This window comes from Eptatretus burgeri, chromosome 12 (assembly GCF_056783735.1).
Source record: "Eptatretus burgeri isolate ZD-2024b chromosome 12, Ebu_testis_v1, whole genome shotgun sequence".
NCBI classification, from domain to species: Eukaryota; Metazoa; Chordata; class Myxini; order Myxiniformes; family Myxinidae; genus Eptatretus; species Eptatretus burgeri.
Window position 1 is genome coordinate 14,959,108 of NC_140972.1, and position 22,345 is coordinate 14,981,452.

The 22,345-nt window shown below is 41.9% G+C and overlaps 1 protein-coding gene across 3 annotated transcripts in view; it reads left to right on the top strand.

Moving 5' to 3' along the window:
• Positions 1-22,345, top strand: part of LOC147015144 (CREB-regulated transcription coactivator 1-like) — an 82,042-nt gene that overhangs the window by 45,913 nt on the left and 13,784 nt on the right. For all 3 annotated transcript variants that reach the window (XM_085849644.1, XM_085849642.1, XM_085849643.1), the window contains 3 exons: positions 1,427-1,584; positions 9,451-10,230; positions 20,127-20,231. In XM_085849644.1, the coding sequence (XP_085705770.1) occupies positions 1,427-1,584; positions 9,451-10,230; positions 20,127-20,231 (1,043 nt within the window). The remainder of the gene's footprint in view (positions 1-1,426; positions 1,585-9,450; positions 10,231-20,126; positions 20,232-22,345) is intronic.

A 22,345-nucleotide genomic window follows, 5' to 3' on the forward strand; every position in this document is an offset into this window, starting at 1 on the left:
TATATATATATATATATATATATATATATATATATATATATATATATATATATATATATATATATATATATATATATATATATATATAAAATGCCTGGTGTTGGCGCAGTGGTGAGGGCAGCGGCTTGGGATCCAAAATGTCCTGAGTTCAAGCCCCGTTGGGCCACTGAATTAATACACCAGGGGGTTGACTCAGCCTGTCATCCTTCCGAGGTCAGCAAAATGAGTACCAGTGTACTGGGCCGGTGTATACCCTGGTTAAAATAGGTGTACCATATCCCTGTTTCGTAAGAGGCGACCAGGGTTGCGTCAGGAAGGACATCCGGCGTAAAACATGTGCCAAATCACTATGCGGATCATACGGATGATCAGCTGTGGCGACCCCGATATATATATATATATATATATATATATATATATATATATATATATATATATATATATATATAATCTTCTTCTTCTTCTTCTTCTTTCGGCTGCTCCCATTCGGGGTCGCCACAGCGGATCATCCGTATGATCCGCATAGTGATTTGGCACATGTTTTTTTTTACGCCGGATGCCCTTCCTGACGCAACCCTGGTCGCCTCTTACGACACAGGGATATGGTACACCTATTTTAACCGGGGTATACACCGGCCCAGTATACTGGTACTCATTTCGCCGACCTCGGAAGGATGACAGGCTGAGTCAACCCCCTGGTGTATTAATTCAGTGGCCGAACAGGGTTTGAACTCAGGACCTTTTGGATCCTAAGCGGCTGCCCTAACCACTGCGCCAACACCAGGCTCATATATATATATATATATATATATATATATATATATATATATATATATATATATATATATATATATATATATATATATATATATATATATATATATATATATATATATATATATATATATATATATATATATATATATATATATATATATATGTAATTGAGCAAGTGTTTCTCTGTCCAGCCACAAATCGTATCTTTTAATGTATTTTTTTTTTTACCAACATAATTTTTTTTTTACAATGCAAAATTAATGCATAACTTGTGTTTGTTAGAGCATAATAAAATATATTGCATACATGTTGGTCGTACCTAGGTTCAGGTTATGGGCACAATTCCCCCACCCTGCTTTCCCAATTATGGTTATGGGCACAATTTCCCAATCCCCCCACCCATCCTGGTGGGAGGAATGCTTTCAATTTTCACCTGTAAACGTTCCACAGCACAAGTGGTTCACTTACCACTGCTTTACTAGCCACACCACAAAATATATTTGTCCCACATCCCCCATTATCCCCTGCCCCCCTCGAAGGGAGCAGATGTTTCCAGTCTATAATTGAGGGAAGTAGAATTAAAGGTTGTTTGGTGATGGAACTACACCCTATGAAGCAGCCTTATGTGTGCCCATTTTGTATGTTCTAGGAAACAGTTCCTCACCCCAACTCACCCCACGTCGACGCCACAAGCCAGTCAGCCCATTGACTCTCCAGCCTTTACCACTTGACCTCGATGCAAGGAGGACACATCAAAAGCGGCAACTTTCACCCACACGTTCTCCGGCCCTCTCCCCACTCTCTGAGGTGTGATACAACCTGCTGTTTGTTTTTCCACAGAAAAAAAAAACACAAATGCATCATGATTCTGTCTTTAACAAATTGTCCCCCATCATTTCCCCTATTTCTCATAATTATTGTACTGCCAGGTTTTTTTTTGTCCTGTGTTGCTGGCTGTCATACATATATTAAGCATTCACCAGTTTCCTTGTGACCATCATCAGGTGTAACCAAGACTGCCTTCATCCCTTTTGTATTGGCACATCAGTTAACTGGAATGGCACTCGGTAGAGCGCATGCCATACCTCCGGCAGGCTGAACAGTTTACGTTTTGTACCTCAATGATAGGCTGGATCTGAATCTGGACATGAACCCAAATCAAATTGGCTTGTTCTTGTCACCTAACCAAATCATTCTAGTTTTGTCATAACTCGTCCACAACTTTTTAAAATATCATGCTACGTATCGTTTTTGGCCCAATCTCTCAATGGTGAAGAATCACTGAAAAAAAATTATCTACTCCGGATTAGGATCTTCACCAAAATCTAATAAGTTCGTCCTTGTCACTCACCCAACGTGTCCACCAAGTTACGTCTGAATCCGTCCACCACTTTTTGAGATGTCGTGCTATATATTGTTTTTGTCCTATCTCTCAATGGTGAAGAATAACTTCAAAAATCCTACCATCCGGATCTTCACCAAAGTCTTCAAAAAATCGGATCTTCACTTCACCGGAACTTTTTGAGAGATCCTGCACACAAACAAATAAACAAACAAACAGAGACAGGTGAAAACATAACTTCCGTCCACCTTCAGTGGGCAGAGGTAATGAATGAAAACGAGGTAATAAATGAGACTTTTACCTTTTTAAAATTTATTCCAAAACAGGAAGGTGGATGAGGGAAAGAACAATATATACTCGAAGTGTACCCTGCGGTAAATAGAAAACACAAGATTTAGCTCAGGATGATGATGATGATGCTGTGGGAGCGGGATTCAGTGATCAGAAGAGCAGTTTTGCTTTATGATGAAGTTGCCTGCAGCTTTGCCACATAGGAGTAGGGTAAGCCAATCCTTAACCACCTTACTTTGAGTCCCGGAGCAGATCTTTCCTGCTTGGACAGAAAGGTATAAGATGGCATCCTCTTCCAAAATAATCCCATCTCGTCGGCGTTAAAAAATCTCCTCTGGCATGAATCTCTTCATCTTGATTAGTTCCATGAGCTGCGGCAGGTAATTTTTGCAACATTGTCGTCTGCTGATACTGCTTACCCAATTAATTTTCCAGGATAGAGGCCGAATCTTCTTTTGAATACCTCAAACCAGCCCTTGCTGGCGTGGAACTTGTGCGTAACCCCGGGTGCCCCATGGAAATGTTGGCAAATCCGCAATGATATCTCATGCATCACCGGTCCACTCAAAGGCACTTTTTTATGGGTTCAGTCCTCGATTCAGACGTAAGACTTTTTCCATCCTTTCAATACAAGGATCACCGGACTGGAATGAGACGTTTGTGCTTTGCGGAGTGGTGGCGGCAACACTTGTATGGATATTTGACTCGCATTCACGGATATACTACACAGTTGATTCATCTATCCCGTAATGACAGCCCACAGATGCTGTACTTTCAGCTCAAGCCAACCTAACAATTCGATCTTTTCACCCCACGTCATAACCTTTCTCGACCTTATGGCACAACGAAGTTTGTCCATGGCGTTATGTTTGGGCTTATTGAATCGGTGCGTGAGAAACAACACAAGGCTCATAATTGGAGATAATCGTACATGCATGGAACGCAAATGATGACTTATCTCAGGTCAACAACCACGATTGGTCGAAATGAAATCCCACAATAACGAAATTGGATCACGATAGATTGCCCACGATTAGTCGAAACCCACGATATTTGGGGGTTTACTGCATGAGAGACCGGGACGAAGAGATGAAGAGAGAGGAGGGAGTGAGCAAGTGAGGTTGGGGGGGAGGGGTTGGAGAAGGAGAGGGGAGAGACTCCTTACCAGACGTCGCTATACGCTATGGGAGGGGGTAGGGGGAAGGAGGGTGGTGTGGGGAAGGATGCTATTAGAGGGGGAGTTGGGCCTAAGTCACATTTGCCACGGAGACCGTGGGGTCTACAAAATCTACAGCCACAAGCAATTATAGGGCGGCCGCAGTATTTCCACGGTCACACAATGTCGCAGTCACATATGTTTTTTTTCGGGGAGCCGTACGGCGTATTTAGAAATTGTGGAGACCGAAAACGTGCGGGTGCCGTACGGTCTTTGATTTGATGTTGCACGGTGACCTTAGGGCGTTCCTGCGGCGGCCATAGAATTTTCAAGGCAGACGCAAGGTGCCCGCAAGGCAACCGCAGGGGGGCCTGAAGGCGAACGTGCGGTCAGACGGACGGTAACGAGTGGGTTCTTTTTTTTATCAGTTCTTTTTTTTCGGCTTGTCGAATTGCTACGGCGAATGTAGAAATGAAAAAAAGTTATAACACTGCGCTATAATTCCACGGCGACCCCTACGGCCTGTAAAATATAGCCAAACGGCGTTGGGCCACCCTGAGGCCACCGCAAAAACTCTGTGGCCGCCGCATGTTTGTCAATTCAGAGGGCGTACGACCACCGTATCCTCGCCGTAGAGCAAATGTGACTTAGGCCTTAGCAAAGATAATGTTATGGTATGCTATGCTTACGACCACACACACACACACACACACACACACACACACACACACACACACACACACACACACACACACACACACACACACACACACACACACACACACACACCCGCACACACACACACGCACACACACACACACACACACACACACACACACACACACACACACACACACACACACACACACGCGCGCGCGCGCACAGTGTGATGAGCGATGAGCACTTCCCCAATTTCCATTGGACATAGTCATACACCAAAGAATCACCTAAAACCCGGAGGCCTCAGTCCGGTGACTGTCAAACAGACAAAGGTTACATGCTGACCACCTTCTCAAGCAGCTGTGCCAGGTTCTTCCTCGCATTACATTCACCATGGAAATTGAACAATTCAACAAGCTACCATTCTTAGATGTGGGGGTTCAACACCAACCAGATGGCACTTTTAAAACATCAGCATATGGGAAACCGACACATACACAACTAAACTACTGGACTTCAACTCATGCCGCCCCATCACATCACATCACATGCCACCCCATCGCAGTGTTGCCTGCACCATGACTTCCAGAGCTTGGCAGGTTTCATCCTCAAAAAATGCTGCCATCAAAGAAATTAGATGGGTAAGAGACATTCTAACATGAAATGGATATGACAAAAGAATGCTACCCAGACTTGGTGAACGAATCTGGAGAGAACAAAGAGAGGAGGAAGAAGAAGACAAATGTGGTTTCTGTGTCCTACCATATTACCCGGTGTTATCAGAGAAGATTGGTAAAATCATACGCAGTGCACAAATCTGGGGAGCATACAAACCCCACACACAGACATTTATTATTATAGATAGCATGACTTGGAAATATTAAGGTGATTTGTGTTCGACAGTCTTCAAGTATATAATTCGATTGAAATAAAGTTTTCAAGAGGTTTAAAGGCAGATAAATAAATTAATTCTGGGTTTTACAGTCGTTTTACCCAGTGTCTATTACATTACCCGATCTAACACGTTGCATTAGTTCTATGTGCTTGTTGTTTGTCCTTTTATAACTTCCTTAAAAACAAAGTTTCCTGTTTGGAATGATTTTAAATTTTGTTTGACTTGCCAGGCAACAAACAATTGGTAAAAATGTTATTTCACTCCGCTCTGTGCATTGTGCGATCAGGCCAAATTCAGGAACAAAGTATTTATTATTATTATTTTTTAATGGAATTCACCCTAAACAAGGCATAAAGCCACACTTGGTAAGTGACTAAGAAAGAAAATGAAGAGTAGGAAAAACTGGCAAAATCTTCACCTCGTCCTGAAACGAGGAAACCTCTTCACAGGCCCACTGTGTAGGAGAGGGTAACTCGGCCAGGTGGAAAAATAAATTTTCCTACCACCATTGGTGTTTTTTAGGAGACGCCATCTCCGTGCTGGATGGCCATTGGCTCCCAAAGGGATGTCATCAGCTCTTTGTCAGGTGTTGTCCTGATTGCAAAAGACTGACTGAAAGTACTGTTCAATGGCAAGTTTGTCTTCAGATTCATGTTCCTATTCGTGTTCAAAATATAACATTCAATTTAAATAAGCTGTTCCTCAACCATAAACTCACGATCATAAACTGATAAACGGACGGACATGAACCAATTGCTTAACCCTGCTTTTCGCTTCGTGTGCGTGGGGTAACAGAAAAGCAGATAAATTAAGCAAACACACATTTATGACAGAAGTTTTGATATTGTGCTGTGATGATTCTGCTCATGGGTTGAGGATTTTCACAATTATCGACACACTTATTTTAGCACAACCCTTAAAGTTGAGCAATTTGTTTTTCCATTTCCCACAGTTCATCTGTCGTTTGGCTTGGTCACATGTATTCTTGTATTTAACATTTTCCCATGAATTTATCCTTCACCCTGTCCCAGTGGTCATTTCTGAAAACCAGGGAAGCAGCTGGCAAAATGCACCATGTTGGTACAAAATGGACAGCGTACAACAGTATGAGTATCTCTGATGTGTTTAAAAGACTCCAAATTTAGAGCAAACTTCAACTTTTATCGGGATATAGCTTTTGGGCGAGATTTTATGCTTCGAGTAATGCCCTCTCCCTCAAGGAGCAAAATATGTTGGAAGTGAATCGCTTTTTATGCCATATCTGCAGGTGCAAATGGGAAGCACCCTTCCAGAGGAGAGGAAAGCAGAAGTATATGCATGTTTTTATACATACATACATACATACATCTGGTATATTTTTGTATGAAGGATTGTCATTTCCACAGGATGTAGTTTTACACAGAAGTGATAATTTTAGCTTTTAAAAAGGAATTAACAATGCTACCCAAATATGGATATACACCCTAATTTGGAGGATATTTTTCAAAATTGATTATGCCATTTCCCCACCCTCGATACTCCCTCCATTTGCTCTGTCACGGGTCAGTGGTTAAGCCACTTCCACTATGCCATGTGCACAGGTGAACATTGCAAGTTTTCTTTCTTCCCTCGCTGAGGGGTGGGTGGGGGTGGTGGGATATATATCTCTTCTTCTTCTTCTTCTTTCGGCTGCTCCCGTTAGGGGGTCGCCACAGTGGATCATCCGTCTCCATTTCGCTCTATCCTCGACATCTTCCATTGACACTCCAACCACCCGCATGTCCGCCCTCACCGTATCCATGAACCTCTTCTTTGGCCTTCCTCTTCTCCTCATACCTGGCGGCTCCTTGCTCAGCATCCTTCTCCCGATATACTCCGCTTCCCTCCTGTGCACATGTCCAAGCCATCTCAATCTCACCTCTCTCACTTTGTCTCCAAACCGTCCTACCTGCACTGTCCCTCTAATATACTCATTTCTTATCCTGTCCATCCTCGTCACTCCCAACGAGAATCGCAGCATCTTTAACTCTGCCACATCTAGCTCTGCTTCCTGTCTTTTTTGTCAGCGCCACCGCCTCCAAACCATACAACATAGCTGGTCTCACTACCGTCTTATATACTTTCCCTTTCACTCTTGCAGCTACCCTTGTCACAAATCACTCCTGCAACTCTTCTCCACCCACTCCATCCTGCCTGCACTCTCTTTTTCACTTCTCTACCACACTCTCCGTTACTTTGGACAGTTGATCCCAAGTATTTAAACCCATTCACCTTCCCCACCTCAACTCCTTGCAACCTCACCATACCACCACCCTCCCTCTCATTTACGCACATGTACTCCATCTTACTCCTACTGACTATCATTCCCCTTCTCTCCAGTGCGTACCTCCACCTCTCGAGGCTCGCCTCAGCCTGCTCCCTACTCTCCCTTCAGATCATGATGTCATCCGCGAACATCATAGTCCATGGAGACTCCAGTCTGATCTCGTCCGTCAACCTGTCCATCACCATTGCAAACAGGAAAGGGCTCAGAGTCGATCCTTGGTGCAATCCCACCTTTACCTTAAACCGGCCCGTCATTCCTACCGCACACCTCACCGCTGTCACACTGTCCTCATACATATCCTGCACCACCCTCACATACTTCTCTGCCACTCCCGACTTCCTCATACAATACCACAACTCCTCTCTTGGCACCCTATCATAAGCTTTCTCTAAATCCACAAACACACAATGCAACTCCTTCTGGCCTTCCCTATACTTCTCCATCAACATTCTCAAAGCAAACATCACATCAGTGGTGCTCTTTCCTGACATAAAGCCATATTGCTGCTCACAAATCATCACCTCTCCTCTCAACCGAGCTTCCACTACTCTTTCCCACAACTTCATGGTGTGGCTTAACAACTTTATGCCTCTGTAATTACCACAGCTCTGCACATCACCCTTGTCCTTGAAAATCGGAACTGGTACACTTACTCTCCACTCCTCCAGCATCCTCTCACTTTCCAAGATTTTATTAAACAATCTGGTTAAAAACTCCACTGCTATCTCTCCTAAACACTTCCATGCCTCCACTGGTATATCGTCTAGGCCAACCACCTTTCCACTCTTCATCCTCTTCATAGCAGTCCTCACTTCATCCTTACTGATCCACCCCACTTCCTGATTCACGATCTCCACCTCTTCCAACCTTCTCTCTCTCTCATTTTCTTCATTCATCAGCTCCTCAAAGTACTCCATCCACCTTCTCAACACACTCTCCTCGCATGTCAACACCTTCCCATTTGCGTCCTTTATCACCATGACCTGTAGCACATCCTTCCCATCTCGGTCCCTCTGTCTGGCCAATCGGTACAAATCCTTTTCCCCTTCCTTTGTAGCCAACTTCTCATACAGCTCGTCATATGCCTTTTCCTTCACCTTTGCCACCTCTCTCTTCGCCTTGCGCCGCCACTCCTTGTACTCCACACACACACACACACACACACACACACACACACACACACACACACACACACACACACACACACACACACACACACACACACACACACACGTACATATGTTGGAATGAAGCCTTGAACAGTTGGCAAGACTCCATCCACAATAATTTAAAGCAGGAAAATCGTATGCCCACTATGTTGGTGCTGCGGTAAGCCAGGGCTCAGGTGCCAGCCTCCTGGCCAATGCAATTGCAATCGAAACAACCTATGTAACCATGATGTACATCAGCAGGAGGCAATTTTTTACTTCATGTATGCATGCCGGGTTATATTTATTTTCAGGAGCGATCGAGGCAGTGGTCTGCCCAATACACCACCAAAATAAAGGGATGTGCAATTTGTGCAATAAATGAAGGTTTTTGCATGTAATTTCGGTTTTCGCCTGATTTGTCAAGGCTGAATTGTGTGAAAATGCACAAGGGTTGCCAGTCGTCATCAACGAATGACTACTGCAGGCAACAATTCCAGAATCACATAAAATAGTGCAACTTACTGGCATTGCAATACAGCCCACTGATGAGTCCTTCCCATTTGTTTGACAATGACATTAGGTCCTCGTACAGCTCAAATTTGGCATTTCAATGAATAAGACTATATCAAACTTTGCAGTTGGAGTGTACCTATGTGATCCAGTTTTCACACTTGGCCAACTATTCGTTGTTACTTCCCACATTTTCCATCCACAAAAACAAGTATTCGGTTTGTAACAGCAGATTCATTCAACAAAACCAAAACTGTTGTTTCTAAGAGAAGTGCTTTTAATTTTTTTTTGTTGAAAAAAACTTCTTTTTTTGACATAAATATATTTTTACAAGTATGATGTGTGTCTGTGTGTGTGCTTCAGGCTGTTGCAAATGATTCAATTAATCTTCCATTTGATGAATCATTGGCTGCATTCCATGCTTTCTACCAACCACACAACATGCTGCAGCAGCAACAACCCACACAACCTCTACAGCAATTACAGTTACTGGAACAGACTTTACAACAGTCAGTCGCAACACAGAGTACGACACACATGCAACAGAGAGAAATCCATCATCAGCCAAAGCAGCAGCAGCAGCAGCAGCAGCAGCAGCAGCAGCAGCAGCAGGCACTACATCAACAGCAACAGCAACAGCAGCAGCAGGCACTGCATCAACAGCAACAGCAGCAGCAGGTACTGCATCAACAGCAACAGCAACAGCAGCAGCAGGCACTGCATCAACAGCAACAGCAGCAGCAGGCACTGCAGCAACAGCAACAGCAGGCACTGCAGCAACAGCAGCAGCACCATCAGCAACAGCACCAACATCAAGCAGTACAACATCGAGCAATGCAACCAAGGCCTGGAATGCAGCAGCAACAGCAGCCACAGCATACAAGGCCCCAGCATATGCAGCATGAACTACAGCAGCAACAACAGGCCATGCATCAACAAAAACAGCAAGAGTTTCCAGGGCAACGGCAGCCATCGCAGCAGCAACAGCAACAACCACCTCAAAAGGGGAGCCTGCATGGAATGCATCCTCAACAGATAATACACTCTCCACTTCAGCCAGGTCCTTCTTCTGCCCAACACAGAGGGCAGTTAATGCATCGGGCGCCCCAAGGATTGCAATCAATGGATATGCCTTCAACAAGTGTAAGTATGTATTAACATTATAATTTAGGAAAAAATAAAGCACTCATTACAGTGTGCTTGTGCACAGCAGGAAGCATTATTTGTCCAGTGTTTACCATTATTTGTCTCTTGCCTCACTATACATATTTGCAAAATCGTTGTTTTTAATCGATTTTGTTAATTTTCATCCATTATATTAATGTGAAGAAAAACATTTTGGATTTGCAATGGCACAAGGTGAGGGATGTTCTGCAATATTAAAATATGATTTGTGGTCAAAAGTTCGCAAATAATTTTGCTTGGGTACTTGCTGAAAACCTTCAAAAAAAAATGTTTTGAGGCTTTATAAATTGTACATGAAAGAACATTATGTCATTAAACCAAAAAGGTGCAAAACAAGACTTCGCTCGACCAATTAATTGGTGGCCGAGCAATGATCCAGCATTCCAGGACACTGTAATGATCCAGAGTTTGTGAGTTCAAATATGATTAAAAGCAGCATTGTTAACAATTATAATTTTTTTTTTCATGGAATCTGATCGAAGTTATCTCAGGAGAAAGTTTTGGAAAATAAAAAGAACTAGAACTGCCACTTTATAACTGCTGGCAGTGATGACTGGGTACCCAGACGTCCGGCTTCGATACAAGTACCGCCTAATAAGGCCCCACACGTTTCTCTACGACGCGGGATTCACAAATTATGGACCGAGGAACAGGCCACGTTCCATCAATTTATTTTGCACACAGTTGACCATTTTTCCTGGAACCATCATCGGTGTCAATTTAATTGCTATTCCTGTACCCTCAAACGCATGCAGGTGCAGCCAAGTAAGCCTTGTGGAAAAAAGAAATCTGAAAGCTCTCAGATTCAAATAATTAAATAATTCTGGCTGCCAAACCGTGTGGCCGACCGGGTTGAAATTTTAAACCTTTGTTCCCCATGTCGGCTCCATCATAACTGTGAAGTTTCACATTTATTGATGCAGCGGTTCCAGAGTAAACATTAATTAATATTTCCTTCAATCCAAGATGGCTGCCAAACGGTGTCGTACATCAAAAGGAGAGGAGAACTTTTTGTTCGTCATGGAGAGGCGGTCATACTTGTAAAGTTTCACCTCAATCTGTTCAGCCGTTTCAGAGAAGAAGACTTTTACAGTTATTAATTTTCAATCCAATATGGCTGCCGTACCACATGACCCACTGCATCATAAATTTAAATTCTCCCTCTAATGGGCGAGTGGATCATGCTTGTTAAGTTGCGTGTTGATCGGACAAGGTCCGTTTTTCTATCCAAGATGGCCTCCAAACCATGTGATTTGTGACATCATAATTTTTTTTACCGTATATGCAGGCATGGGGTTAGATGATGGTTGCCAAGTTTCGCTTCGATAGGATAAGTGGCTTCAGAGAAAACATTATTTAATATTTTTTTCTTAAATCCAACATGGCTGCCAAACCATGTGACCTATCAATTATTCATTAACAAACTTATATACCCTTCCCAAGGAGAATATATTTGTGAAGTTTCCCCTTGATCTGACCAGCCGTTCTGGAAAAGATGTTTGGAGGTTTTAGGGTAAATTCAATATGCCGCTTAACCATGTGACCGATCAATAAGAAATTAACAAACTTGTAAAATGATGTCATGGGGAAAGTGTGTGTGTAGTGTTGCTTCAATCTGTCCAGCCGTTCTGGAGAAGAAGATTTAAAAAATTTTTCTTTGTTTCAAAACAATATTGCTGCCAACCGAAGTGACCTATGACATCAAAATAATTTTTCCCTACGGTGAATTGTTGCGTAAATGACGCTCAAGAAATTTCAGATTTTTTTTTTTTTTTTTTTCAAATTTTCACCGGGATACCGCTTCACCGATGACGTCACAAAAAAATCATACGTCTTCCCCATGGGGAGTTCATTAAAATGTATGAATCGAATTTTTTTTCGATTGCATGGTTTCAGAGATAGAGGTCTAAAGTTTTTCGTTTTTTTCAAGATGGCGCCCGCACACGTGACCTATGACGTCATTATCAATTAAGTATGCTACCAAAAATTAAGTTAAGATCATACTTAAAAATGAAAAAAATTAAGTATGATCGCTCTTACGGTTGCCGAGAAAATGATTTTTAAAGCGAAAACACCTGCAAATTGCCAGCAGAAAAAGAAAAATAAGAATAAGAAATAATAAATAAACAAGAAAAACAATAGGTTACTCAGTCCATTGACTGGGTACCCTAATAATAAGAAGTTGAGAGGATTACCATGCCACTGTAATATCAATCAGTAGAATTATCATGCTGCTCTGAAATCAGAAGAATTATGCAGCTGTGATGTCAGTAGAAATCGCCGTGCTAACCCGTCGCTTTGCTGACTGCTTCAATCAAAAGCAGCATGTTGCACTTCACAAACGTATTCCATGTCTGTCTGTGGGTATCAGTGAGGATGTAAAATGAAGTGAAACACAAAAAAGTACATTTTATAATGTGTAGTAGTTGTCGTGGCTGTGGTGGTTTTTTGTTTGCGTGGACTATTAAAAATGTATTGTTTGTGTGTACACCTGTGTACTATTATAAAAAAAAGTATTTTACTTTGAGAAGTGTTACTATGTATATTTTTTGTGTTTCTCCTTTCGCTTTATTCTAATATAAAGGGTTCCTAGCGTCGTACCATTTGAACTGCAACATTAAAGGTCCAAGTTCTACTTCTTGCTCTTCTCTCCCAGAAAGACTGGCTTTTAAAAGTCATTTTTTATGATTAAACAGACATGAAGTTTTCTTCCAAATAAATCTTATCAGCTTTCCAGCAAATAAATCGATTATTAGCTTTACAAAAGGTGCCATTTTTATTATTCTACAGCAGCAGGAAGCCTTTAGAATAAAGCGTGACACACAAACACACACGCACTCTTAATGGCATCGATAAAGCTGGCACGTAATCACATTGTCACGCCACCTTACTCCCGATGGTGATTGGGATACCTCAGTGTTGGTGGCGAGGGGATGGAGAGGTGGAAGGAGGACTGGTGATCTGAGTGAGGCGAGGCTCTGTGGTGGCATAGACTTTTGTGGGGTGGTTGTGGCTTCACGGGCCACGCGCTGTCAGGATGACGTTCCGTGGACGTTGGTACCTTCGAAGGATCGTGTGAGGCACTGAACGCTGAGAATGAGAATGAGAGCTTCATAAGCAACTTGGCTGGAGTGGAGAGGATCGATGAGGTTCAGTGATGTGGATCGCCAAGGGACCCATGACGCTTTGTAGCCTCAGGACTGGGATGAAGCCTTGTAGTTCGTTGTCTCGGGTGCACTGCTTGGAGTTCCGGACAATTGTGCCACGAGGCTGGCAGTGAACATCAGTGGTTTTGTGGGCTGAGTAGAGATGGCCTTGGTGATGCAATACTATCATCGGCCCGAGGGGAAAGATCGGTGGAGAGGAGGTGGGATGTCGAGGAAAGACAAAAATGAATTTTATGTTGTAAATAAAAGAAAGCGAAACTTCGAATAATTGTACACAAACCCCATACAGGCAGAGTCCTGAGTCTGTGCAGACACACCGAGCAGCCAGAATGCGTGCTGTAAAAAAAAAAAATCAAGCCTGTACCTCCTCTTGTGAGAAAGAAGCCCATTTCACAAGGAGACAGGGATCTGCATCAAGTTTAGAGGATGTGCTACCTATCTCTGTAAAGCCAAAAATAAAGCAACCCAAGAGAAACCTCCACAATGAAAGTTGAAGCATGGAGGAGAAAGAGATCATCCTCTTTTGGAAAGTATATTCAATCTATGAGCAGTGAAGAATGCGCAGCAGGTGGGGCAAGATTCATGGACCAGTTAAAAAAGACTGGCCATCAGAATAGACGGTTCCATAACGTAAATTTGTAAAAGTTGCGTCGTTAACAACCCATAAATTATTGATTAAAAATATAATAAAAGAAATAACAGTAAGGGCCAGAAGACAAGCGATAGAATACATGAGGAGAATAGGAGCGGGGGGGGAGGGGTAGGGGGGAGGTATGGGTTGATAGGGATGGTGGGAGCATGACTGCGGTGGCATGGAGAAGGGCTATGCTGCAAAGCCAGAGCTTTTAAAGTGGTGTGATACTAGGGACCCAATTGCGCTAGGTGTGGCAGAGGGGAGGGGATACGCACCCACCCGGGGAGGGGGAGTGGAGCGGACCCACTGACATGGACCAGGTGACACACAGACGGAGGGGATGAAAAAGGAAAAGGTGAATGATAATTATCAGCACTAAGAGGAGGGAAAACTGCAGAAGGGAGGAGAGGAGAAAGATGGGGATGAGGAAGAGAAATGTAGCTTCGAAGAAAGACTAGCCAACAAAGTAGGAGAGTTAAGACTGACACCACTCAGAGAAAGACCACAACTCTTGAATAGAAAACACCAAATGGACAAAAATGCGAATCAGGAGAACCAACTGATCAATTGGTAAAAAGTTTTTATCCAAATCATCCTCCTTGAAGGAAATAAATACTGTGTGCTTTGCAGCGGCACTGCTCAATCAAAACAGTCACAGGCAAAAAACTATGCTGCAAGAAGAACAAACCATACTCTACATACAGAGACCAAGCACCACCATTGAAGTGGAGACTCACTACACAGAGAGAACAATTGAAAAAGGAAACTGGACAAACCCAGCAATTCCTAAGAGGAAACCGAAGCCCAAAGCTCATGAATAGAATCCCAAAAAATCTATAATCAAGGACAAAGACTTGAAGATGATGGTTGCTGAAAACAAACTAAAACTAGAGGGAGAGCACTCGGTAGGGTGCAAAACCTCCACCGCCAATACTGCTGGGTCACTTAAGTGAACCTGATATCCTATTCATTGTAGGTCAAAATGGATCAGACTCTACTGAACCACGATTGAATAAACTAAGCTAGATCGACGCGCATGTAGAAATGCCCAAAAAATAAAATCGAAATTTTTTGGAAAAAAAAGTTGCAAATTTTTTTTTTTCTCTTACAAATTTTTTTGGGGGGGTTGGAAATCACTTAAAACATGTAGAAATGCAAAAAAAAAATTCCAATATTTTTTTCAAAATGACCGCCATAGCAGCCATATTGGACTTTGGACCAAGTCCAAAATCTAATGGCATGATCCATGGACCATACCTAATCCCCCCACCAAGTTTCGTCGAAATCCGTCCAGGAGTTTTTCCGCAATACTGTTTACAAACAAACAGACAGGGGTGAAAACAGTAACCTCAGTCCATCTTCGATGGCGGAGGTTAATGATAAATGACAGCAAGAAAGATTCAAAAATAAAAATGGGAGATAGCAAAACCAGATGCTTGAAAATAACCCAAAATATTCTATTGTGAACAATAGAAACAAAAGCAAAATGTATCAAATCCCCCTGAAAAAGATAAATATAAAGATTTCTGGAAAATATTTGTTAAAACCCAAAAGAACACAAGTAGTTGGATTGGATCAAAAACTTGGAAAATAAAAAGCAACACCTAAAGAAAGTTGGAAGCTGCCTGGGGCTCCCAGTGATATTTGATGGCGAAACAAAAAAAAACTTGCAAAAAAAAATGACAAACTTTAAAAGCCCAGGCTAAAAACTTGTGGAATTCCAAACTTTGAGCAAAAGCAACTAGATGCTTTACAGTCTACACAATCACTATGCTCGAGCATTTAACAAACTTATCTAAGAGGAAAAGATAATGGATGAGTGGCTCACAGCAGGTAAGACCCCTTCCTTATCCCAAAATCTTAAGAAACCCAACTACCTCACAGATACTGACCAATAACATGTCTACCAACAAAATACAAACATCTGACAGGAATCCTCACGTAAATTATGCACCAACACCCACTGAACACAACAAGGAGGGCGAGAGTCAGAGAACAAAAGGGATGTAAAAGAGGATGCTACAGAACAATATACCACTTGCTACAAAAACAGACCATACTCAAATTGTAAAATCAGCAGAACCAAATTGCCCGCAACATGGAGAGATTTCAAAACAGCTTTTGATCGTGTTCTACAGTCATTGATGATAAAATGCATGCAATTGTACAAGACCAACCCCCAAAGAATCAAACTTATTGAGAAAGCAATGGAGCTTTGGAACCCCATACTGATATTGCAGCACTCGGAAGGAAAGATCAAAATACCAGGGGTGAAGATACGATGTGGGAGCATCTAGTGTGACACTTTCACCCCTCCTGTTTTGCCTAGCCCTGGACCAAGTTTACAACCTCATTAATGAGCAAGAAATGTATACACCCTAACATCCAATAAAATAATCTCCAGTGGGATAGGAAAGGTGGCACATCTGTACATGGATGATTTAAAACTTCGTGTCAAACGACAAAAAATTGGCAGAACAACTGAAATTAGTGTAGCTGCACTCAAACGATCCATCCATCCATCCATTGGGACCATACTCTGTACAGAGTGTTGGTGCTGCCAAAGCAGTCTCTTGGGCTATTGGGCACAATCTTGGATGGGTCGCCACTCCGACACAGGATAACTCCGACGATATTCAAATGGAATTTGGCCTAGATAAGTGTGCCGAGTGCATATTGATACAAGGTAGATCAACAAAAACGGACGGCATAAAATTCGACGTAAATACAACAATACAGGAACAAACTAGAGGGGGAGCACTCGGGAGAGTGCAAAACCTCCGCCGCCAATACTGCTGGGTCACTCAAGTGAACCTTATATCTTATTCATTAAATATGATGTCAACAGTGCTGACAGAGTTATAGTTCTTTTCTCCAACATTTTTTTTTTTTGGGGGGGGGGGGTTGGAAATCACTTAAAACATGTAAAAATGCAAAAAAAAAAAAAAAAATCGAACTTTTGTTGAAAAAAAAAGTTGCAAAATTTTTTTTTCTCTAACAATTTTTTTGGGGGGAGGTTGGAAATCACTTAAAACATGTAGAAATGCAAAAAAAAAAATTCCCCTTTTTTGGGGGGGTTGCAAATCACTTAAAACATGTAAAAATGCAAAAAAAAAAAAAATTCTCAAACAATTTTTTTTGGGGGGGTGGAAATCACTTAAAATATGTGGAAATGCAAAAAAAAAAATTTTTCTCAAACAATTTTCTTTGGGGGGTAACAATTTTTGGGGGGTTGGAAATCACTTAAAACATGTAGAAATGCAAAAAAAAAAATTCTCTATTTTTTTGGGGGGGGTAACAATTTTTTTGGGGGAGGGGGTTGGAAATCACTTCAACATGTAGAAATGCAAAAAAAAAAATTCTCAATTTTTTTGGGGGGGGGTTGGAAATCACTTAAAACATGTAGAAATGCCAAAAAAAATTCGATATTTTTTGAGGGGGGGTAAAAAAATTGGGGGGGGGGGGTTGGAAATCACTTAAAACATGTAGAAATGCAAAAAAAAAATTTTTTTCTCTAAATTTTTTTTGGGGGGGGGGATTTAATGGCATGATCCAAAAATTTAATGGCATGATCCTTGGACCATACCTCACCCCCCCACCAAGTTTCGTCGAAATCCGTCGAGGAGTTTTTCCGTAATACTGTTCACAAACAAACAAACAAACAGAAAGGGGTGAAAACAGTAACCTCCATCCATCTTCGAAGATGGCGGAGGTTAAAAATGAGCATCATACAAATAACTCAGGGTAGAAGGGGGTCATCAAATGTGTCACAAACAAATGTGCAAAACAATAACTAAAGAATACCGACGATACTCCCCCCTCTCAAGACAATTATGAAAGAATACCTTGAACGATACAGATAACACGCCTCTCATCATGAAACAAAATAAAAGCTATAAACTAACTATTCCAATACAGTTGTGGAATAATAAACTGACCACAAATGGAAATCAATAAACGAGATATCAAAACAAGGAAACTCCTCACGAGCCACAAATTGTTCGACAAAAATCAATGCATCTCGAGAACTTATCTATCGAGATGAGGAGGCAGTAATCTGATTGAGCTCCACCAAGTGCACAGAATAACTCAGATTGGCTGAGTATGTGAAAAGCTAAACATTTGTATGCAAATACGAAGACAGAAAAACAGTAGGTATCCCTCACCCACTTAGCAAAAATCTTCCAAACCGAAACAGCAATGAATATAGGCCCAATTGCAAAATAAAAATATAAAGCAAGATGTCAACAAATATAGACCAACAGCTGGGAGAACGATCAGGGAGGTATATATAAAAAAAAAGTTGGACAGATTGGGCATAGACAAAGAAGACTCTTTGGAATAACTAAGAAGTCCGCTCAACTGGGCTGGAGAACAAATCATAATAAACGCTTAAGACCAACACTATTATACCAATGGCGGGACTGAGATAAACGGACAGGTGTAGATTTTGCAAGGTAGAAACAGAAAGGATGAGCCACCTCGCATTATGATGTAAAAAAAAATAAAAAAATAGAATTGTCAGAACAGCTGTACACACAAAGGTACAACCAGGGCCAGCCTGAGATGAAATTTCGCCCAAGGCAAGGGTAATCTTCGGCGCCCCCGCTCCGTTTGTTCAACCTTTGAATACCTTGTGAGGGGGTAGCGAGTGCAGGCAGTGGTGAGGGATCGGTCCAACCCCCCCCATTCTCTTCTCTTCTCCCACCCCCTCTCTCTTCTCTTCTTCCCCTCCCCCCGCTCTCTTCTCTTCTCCCCCTCCCCCCGCTCTCTTCTCTTCTCCCCTTCCCCGTCTCTCTTCTCCCTTCCCCCGCTCTCTTCTCTTCTCCCCTGCCCCGTCTCTCTTCTCCTCTCCCTCTCTCTTCTCCCCTCCCCACCCCCCAGTCTCTCTTCTCCCCCCCTCTCTTTTCTCTCCCTCATCTCTCTGCTTCGTGCCAGACCAGACGCATTCAAACTATTTTAAAAACTTTTTTTTAGCACGATTTTAAATGCAATGTTTCAACCATCCATCTTCATTCTTAATATAATTCAGAGCTTTTAATGTCTAGCATGTAAGGAAATGCAGCATTTGCTTGAGAAAAAAAAATTGACCCATTTATTTGTGAAAATATGTCGCAGCCTTGAGGCTTTAAACATTCAAAAAATCAAAACTCAAGACCCCGCAAACACGCTGCTTACCTTATTCTTCTCGGGGAAACACTCGTCTCTCCAAATAGCCACACGTGGACCCACTCCCATCACTGCTGCACCGACACAGGCAACTTCTCGTGGTTCCTATACACCAGAGGTCGATGAAGCCTGAGAACCAACACGGAGTGATTTTGAAGTCCTGCCCAGACAGATTGGCAGAGAATTCATATGTATAATATAGAACAGAAATCTATATAGATAATTGTGAAACTTATCTAACCCTCATTGAGATCATGCAGTTTACTCTTGTAAAACTTTAATGCAGACATTCCTCACTATGGATACTTCTCGATATCCATATTTTTAGCTTATCTGGAATTTATATTCCAGATATTGTCATCGCGCTCCGTCTGTCCATCCGTTTCCTTTTTCGACTTCTCTCTGACCAACCCGCTGGGCTGATCTGGCTAAAATTTGGCAGCAACGCTCCTCTCGTGACTATTAACAGGAATTGCAAAGCTCATTCCGGTCACACGACTTTAAGTACGTCAAAAAAGCCTGCAGTAGATTTCTTCCAAAATCTTCCCCAGACCCACCAGTCCGAATGCTACCAAATTTGAGTTAAAACATTACGACAGGGTAGGGATATTAAATTGCTGGTCATTCTGATCACATGACCGGAAGTGTATCAAATAGCCAACTTTTTGGCCAACAATAAAAAAAACATCCCTATACATTAATTGGGGCTGTGCTGATCCTCTGTAACAAGCCTGAATGTAATTGGCCCAGAACTGTCGGGGGAGTAGTCCGACAAACAAACCCACAAACACCAGTCCATGAATTATAGTAAGGATGTCTTCTTCATTGATTGCTGTTTAATGCTTCGAGTTGATTTATTTGTTTGTGGGTACTGTGTGCTTTAGGGAAACATTCATCTGAAATGCAATGGAAAGACTGGGCAGACATCCTGTGCAGATCCAAGCTCTTCCTTATCATCTCAGAACTTCATGCCTGGCAGCTTGCCAAATGTACGTGCTGCGGATATAAAGTATCGGTTGTCCTTTATGACACATTGCTTACACTCTGCTCATGTTTTTCGGTGTTCGCTTTATTTCCTCCCCCTCTCACCCCCATTCCCATTGTCTCCCATAAAATATATCACAGAGCATGTCATAAAAAGTGTAATTACCCCGCACGCGTTGCGCAAAATGGAGTGAAGCAGTTGGTTACAGATGTCAGTCTAGAGTCGAGGAATTACTTAATCACCCCCCCCCCGCACTACCCACCCCCCACTCCTGCCCCCCACACGTGAAGCGAAAAGCAGGGTTAAGCAATTGGCTCACTTTGTATGTCTCTATCTGTCTGTTTACAAACATTATTTTATGATCACAGACCAACTTGATTTAAATTGAATGTTAAATAGTACACCCACAAATTTCACAGGGGTTAGGTTCCTGGAAAATGTCACGATAGTTAAAACCGCGATTGTGGAAACCAAGGGTCAATGGGAAAGTGAGGGTTCAATTCAGAAAATGTCGAGGAAGATATCGACTTCGACAAAATATTCAGGAAGATCCACCGACAACAGCCAGAAATAAACACTTTACAATTGAAACAAGAAAAAGAGCAGAGATTGCAGACCCTTGCCAGGACTTGTTTTGTATGATGTATTTTGTGTGCTGTTTGTGTACTGGTGTGTTACGTAATTAATGAGACATAATTAGAACTGCCACTTTATAAACTGCTGGCAGTGATGACCGGGTACCAAGACGTCCCGCTTTGATGCAACACCACTTTGATTGGACACCTGACCCTGACCCATGACGTGTTTTTTTTTTATTATTATTCAATTTAATTTAGAATGGGATTAAAATTAATTCAATTCTGCACAGGTACAGTCCTGCATTGGAGGAATCAGAAGATACCCAAATAATCAAAAAGCAAAGATGAAGTCATCAGGAGGAACCTGGATAGGATTCACATTTCAGCTGCAACTCTTCTACCCTCAAACCAAACCAGGCACAGCCAATTGAGCCTTATTCAAAAAATTTTAAATTAAAAAAAAAAAATAGAACACAGATCAAAAAATTAAATAATTCAGACTGCCAGACCATGTGTCTGATCAATTTGAAATTTTAGACATGCATCTCCCATCACTACTAGATCCATAATTGTGAAGTTTCACGTCGATTGATTAAGCGGTTCCAGAGAACACATTTTTTTTTTTCAATCCAATATGGCTGCCAAACCATGTGACCTATCAATTATTCCTGACAAAACTTGTACACCCACAGCTTGGGGAACATTTGTGTGAAGTTTCCCCTCGATCTATCCAGCTGTTCTGCAGAAGATGATTTTTTTTTATAGGTTTTTGGGTAAATCCAATATGGTTGCCAAACCATGCGACTTATGATGTCATATGTGTGAACCTTTTGTTCCTCATTGATAGGCGGTCATACGTGTAAAGTTTCGCCTCAATCTGTTTAGCCACTTCTGAGGTTTCTGAAGGATTTTTCTTTGTTTTTGTTTTTTAAACAATATGGCTGCCGAATCATGTGACTGATGACGTCGTCAATTTTTTTTTTCCGTGGACAATTTTATCCCGAGATGACCCTGAAAAATGTTAATATTCATCAGATGAAGCATTCTACATATGCAATTATGACATCATAACAAAGGTACCTATGACGTCATGAAAAAAAAATCACTCATTCCCCATGAATACTTGCTATGTGCCAAGTTTCAATTTTTTTGCTTGGTGCAGTTTCAGACATACAGAGGTCCAAAGTTTTTCCGTTTTTCCAACATGGCTGCCACATCATGTGACCCATGGTATCATAATTATCATTATAACAATCTACATGAGTAGTATGTTGAAAATTTTGTCTCAATCTGACAAGAGGTTGCAGACAAACAAACAAAGACAGGCCGAGAAACAGACAAACGGGCCCAAATGCAATACTTTCTCCTTCGACGAGAGTATTAAACGCGTCAATACAGGGCGTTTAAAAAAAGTGGACGATTTGAACATTTTATAGTAGAAAAAGTTCAAAAGGTAGCAAGTTCAGCGATACATTGATGGAAAGCATGCACCATGTCATTTTTAAATCACTCATACTGCTTGTAATTGACATTTTCAATG